The 5,394-nt window shown below is 41.2% G+C and overlaps 1 protein-coding gene across 1 annotated transcript in view; it reads right to left on the reverse strand.

Annotated features, from left to right (window-relative positions):
• Positions 1-1,279: 1,279 nt before the first annotated feature.
• LOC100533370 (achatin-like neuropeptide precursor) overlaps positions 1,280-5,394 on the reverse strand; it is a 27,196-nt gene continuing 23,081 nt past the window's right edge. Inside the window, 1 exon segment of the mRNA NM_001204660.1 lies at positions 1,280-1,863. Within this exon segment, the coding sequence (NP_001191589.1) occupies positions 1,315-1,791 (477 nt within the window). The 5' untranslated portion in view covers positions 1,792-1,863 and the 3' untranslated portion in view covers positions 1,280-1,314.

A 5,394-nucleotide genomic window follows, 5' to 3' on the forward strand; every position in this document is an offset into this window, starting at 1 on the left:
GTGTGTGTGTGTGTGTGTGTGTGTGTGTGTATGTGTGTGTGTGTGCGTGTGTGTGTGTGTGAGAGAGAGAGAGAGAGAGAGAGAGAGAGAGAGAGAGATAGAGAGATAGAGAGAGCGATAGAGCGGTAGAGCGATATTGAGAGAACATGAGGAAGGGAGGGGACGGTGGAATGAGTTAGCAAGTGAATTCGAAATAATCTACTGTTCAAGCATTACTTTTGAAGTTGTGTCACCCTTCCAATTTTCAACGACGATACTATTGTAGGAGATTAAAGCACTTTTGAACACTTTCTGGTTATATAAACAATCATCAGACCTCTTAGTTTTTACGTCCGTCGTCGATATAACCAAGCCAAGTGGGTGGAGAGCCTTGAAACTCCTCTGACTACCCAGTTCAAAGGCGCCCATTTGGGGATTCGAGCCAGGGCCATCCGCCTAACCAAAACCCAAAATGATAGCAAAAGAACTAACGGTATACTCCATAATACGGAGGGGACTATTGATTTATGATTTTGATTTTGTTTTAAAAAATCGTTACAGAGACTTGTGTCTATTGTGTAGCGCTTAGAAGCTTCATTGTTGCATGCAGAAGATGTGAGTTCGATTCCCAAGATTTTCGTCTAGCATCTTTGTCTGTCGGTTGGGACGTGACGCTGTGTTCCCTTACCCAGGGCTGGTCCTGACAGGCAGGTTCCAAGCAGCCCGCCTCCTTTACGTGCTAAAATAATATGTCAAAGAGAAGCTAGAACATTTACAATCACAATAAATTTATAGTAGATAGTCAGATAACAGTTTAAAAAAAAAAAGGGGGGGGGGGGAGCAATAAATCTGCGCAAACTCCTGGAAGAGCTCAGATCTACTCGTTTTAAACGCATTTCGTACTGTACACGGGGAATCCTCGTGTGCGGTAGGAAATGCGAGAAGACGCCGAGACTTGTTATTCTTTTTTTTTATACTGAAGAATGAGTGAGAAAAGTACAGAAAAAAATAGTTGAAAATACTGAAGAAAAAATGTGGCAAAAACAAAAAACAAAAAAAGAAAGAAAACAAGAGAACAAGAAAAAACAAACAATGGGGGAAACGGAAAAGGGAAGTAGGACAGTGCAGGAGACGGCGACAGAAACCAAAGGGTCTACAAACAAACAAACAAACAAACAAACAAACAAACAAACAAACAAACAAACAAACAAACAAACAAACAAGTAAACAAATAAATAAATGAACAAACAAACAAACAAATATCAAGCCAAAATATTTTTCCCACAAAGTTCAAAATTTATTCTACATCATCTTGCCAAATGACTTGCCAAACTTTCAGTTCTCCCAAAATCCCTGCTTCGCGAGAAGCCTGCTGAAAGCGTTGTGTCCATTGAGAGGACTAGGGTGGATCTGATAATTTCTCAGAAGAAGATTCAACACCCTGGGACTGATTTCTTCCCGCTTACTGCCGTAGTATCGCTTGTCGAAGAAACCCCTTTTGTCTTCGGCGAAGTCTGAGAGAGCAGCGTTCGACTCTTCATCTTTGCTATCGGCGTAACTCTTCTTGTCGAAAAACCCTCGCTTGTCGAAGAAGCCGCGTTTGCTTGCGTCACCTCGTTTGTCGAAAAAGCCCCGCTTGTCGAAGTAGCCCCTCTTCCCGAAGCCCTCTTTCAGGACGTGGTCGGCGACTGCCCCGGCAAAGGGCGTCAGTTCCGAGTCTGTTTCCGCGAAGCCGATGTCTTCTGCGTACAGGAAGTCAAGGGTGGCCACTAGGAGCATTGTGAGCAGAAGGCATTGAGCAGATGACGTCATGGCTGGAGTTGGGCGGGTCGAGTTGTATTGTTTTATTAGTGTACCTGCGGTTTGTTTCGACGTTTAGTGAATCTGGGGATAGAATAAGACACGAATAATAGTAGTTAATAACATGAATGATCTACGTCAATACTGATAAGTCCTCAGTTTTTTGTGTGTTTGCTTGTTTGTTTTGCCTGTTTGTTTGTTTGTTTATTTAAGTTTTTCACAGTATCACACAAAAGACGTTGTTTTAATTGCGAAATAAGGAAAAGTAATTTATTGAGTAGCTTTATGTATTCATTTATTTCGTGAAAATGGACGACTTTAGTGAGATTTCGGATTTGAGTCGTTTGAGTATTTAAAAATCCAAAAAGATATTTCATCATCTTCTCTTTTTTTCGATGTGCTCAAGCCTCACAATCTCTGGATCATGTTCTACAAGGAAGACATTTACACAGAACCCTATAAGAAGAACAACATGTTATCTTCAAAAGACATCTTAAACATTTTTCTGTTCCTACAGGCCTATCCTTCATAAGCTTTTAACGTTATCTTTCATTATATTTGTTCTTTTCCTATGTCTGGATGAAAATAGTCTCTGTGTGTGTGTGTGTGTGTGTGTGTGTGTGTGTGTGTGTGTGTGTATGTGTGTGTGTGTGTGTGTGCATTAATGTATATTGCTTGAGAAGAAAGGAAGTAGTAAGAAAGGTTTTTGAAAAATGGGTATTCCAATGTAAAGCGCATTGAGCTACTTTTTTGGGAAATGCGCTCTATAAATGTTATATATTATTATTATTATTATTATTATTATTATCTCCTTTTACTCTAACATTTTCCGCGTTTTTACAATTTGTCAAAAATCACAAGCCAAATTGAATCCTTTGTATTAAGTTTAATGGAATTTACGTATCTCGTTTATGCTGATAGCGTTTTGTATTGTATGCCATAAAATGTGTTTATCGGCCCGTTCAAAACTGCAGTTATCTGATAGGCAGGATATACAACGTGGCGTTCGTCCACGATACCACTAACACAAGTCGGTGGCAATTATATAGACTCTCAAAATTAAACTAAGCTCAAGAGCACACTTTTAGGGATCCGAACCACGCACGTTTACAACGTAGTCTAGATTGAAATCAACCGCGACAAATTGTAGTCTAGGAAGATAACATTACCGAGATATCAGACTGTAGATATATTTGGCGACATGTACAAGTAAACAGCCAGGAGTAGAAACAACTGGATATTTGAGAAATATCATTTTCTCCTATCAATAGTAACATCTCCTTCTAGGTGCGAGACAGAAATTAATTTGATAAAGGCAATGTGAGGAGCCATTATATCTGTCTCCATACAGTAGCGGACGAAGCCATGGAGATCTTATCAGCGTACCGGTAACGACACGTGGGAGTGTGGCATCAGTCGTGACAACGATTGATGTTGGTATAATGGTGTCATTTACGTGGCATTCAGTGTTGATGGAATCGAAGCAGGGTTTCCGTTTTCGTGTTTTCTCAATTTCTTCAACTAGCATACCGTAAAGGTGTAAACAACGTTTGGTGCTAATAGGTTTGCAGTTTCAGCCATGGAGCTAATCTAAAGCTACACCAATCCTCGCGTTTGCTGATCTGTACGCTGTTGCGACGTGTTGTAAAACGTTTATTTTTAGACGATAGTTTCACGTTTTGACATTTACCCTAGCATTGCTTATTATAGTAACATTATTCTAACCCGGGCATGAGTATGATTCATAGTTTATTACAACTATTCAGTAAGAAGATGCCAAACAATAATTGGTAGATGGGAAGGGTGTGGGGAAAAGGTTTATATTATATGTGCAAATCATATTTCCAAATGTAGACTCTAAACGCTTGATAATGTTCAACTTTTCCTTGGTACTCTTCCTATCAAGAGCGATTATATCTAACTGGCGTCGCACGCAGGGAAGTCGTGAGCTTGATTCCTGTGTGTGGATGTTTTTATTGAGTGTCTCTGTCTCTCTGCAGGGACATTGTATCCCTTTCAGTCCAAGTTGGCCCGAAAAGACAGGGTCAAAACAGACTGCCTTGTGAATGAACTAAATTGTGTCAATGCGAGAGAAAGAGGGGAGGCACAAAACTTTTACGATAATTTTTGTTATTTTCCTATCTTATTAGAGAGTGATATTTTTGTCAACCCAATCATGGAGTCTGTACAATCAGGCTACGTTGATAAACATACAGCAACAGCAAAGAACCTAGCCATTGCAACGTAAACACCAGATTAACAAGAACTAGACCTAAATAATGATGGTCGCCAAAAGTAATGAATCAGTAAAATTGGAGCCAGGTGATAGTATGTAGAATGTCACTTGTAGATTCTGTTACTGGTTTTTTCTTCTATTGTTCCTGTCTGAGCGTCTTGCCCTTCCCTTCACTAAATGACCGTATCGTGTCGATGTGTGTATCCTTACTCAAGTTAAAACCCTCACAGCACTGGTGCCGGTAAAGTTAACTGTATCCCTTAAATGTGGGTGGGCTGAAATATTAGTTACTTCTCAGATTTTAGCAAGAACAGACAGATATAGAAATTCATTCGTACCAACTGCAGTGAGGTTACTGTACACACAGTGCTACAAATGAAACAGAGAGAGAGAGAGAGAGAGAGAGAGAGAGGGGGGGGGAGGGGAGTGGGAAAGATAGAGACAGAGACAGAGAGAGAGATAGATACATAGACAGACAGACAGATGGACAGACAGACAGACAGACAGGCAGACAAACAGACAGACAGACAGAGGAGAGGGTGTCGTAATGTAGCACGAGGGCCAAGGAATGACAGATGAGAATTCTCTGTGTGAATAAATAAAGGACATGAAACAGGGAAGGCACAGCGGGGTAGGAACAAATAGCGACTATGGAGCACTGTAGCGAGGTAGGTGCTAGATATAACACTGATGTACAGATCTAGAGTCAGGATGATTTAAAATACCCGGAAGTAGTAAAACTTCGGAGCCCAAACGGTGTCTACTCTCGCAACATGCAGACACGTAATTATGTCATCTCCTCCCCCCCCCCTCCCCATCCTTTTTCTCACTCTTTCATACACTCCCTCCCCTTCTCCCCCTGTCTCATCCCCCCAAAACAAACAAACAAACAAACAAACCCCACCTTCACTGTTTCATACCCTTATTGCACATACTCGCATACAATAAAAAAAACGAGATACAGCCACCTTTTTATTTCTTTCTTTGTGGTTCAATTTTTGTTTCTGTTTCCAAAATCTCCCAGCTGCTAAGAACAAAACGCCAATGCCACACACGCGCAAGGGAAGATAACTCCCTCCCTAAATAATGGCATAGTCTCCCCTGCACAGTAGCTGCCACACCACCGTCTGGCAGATTCATGGCGGCTGTCAGGGGAAGTCACTGCTGCCACCGAGTCCTCTGGTCTTACAACTGGTTCCTGTTGGCCTTCTTCTGTCTTCTGGAATGACAGATAGACAAACTAGGGCGACGGTAGTGGCGGTAGTGGTGGTGGTGGTGGTTAAGAGATAGAGAGAGAAAAAAAAAGAAAAAGATCGAATGAGCGTATAATTGTTTCAGCCCTTGTTCTAGGGAGTGGGGTAACTTAATCTATGGTAGTT

Source organism: Aplysia californica, unplaced genomic scaffold (genome assembly GCF_000002075.1).
Source record: "Aplysia californica isolate F4 #8 unplaced genomic scaffold, AplCal3.0 scaffold00275, whole genome shotgun sequence".
NCBI lineage: Eukaryota > Metazoa > Mollusca > Gastropoda > Aplysiida > Aplysiidae > Aplysia > Aplysia californica.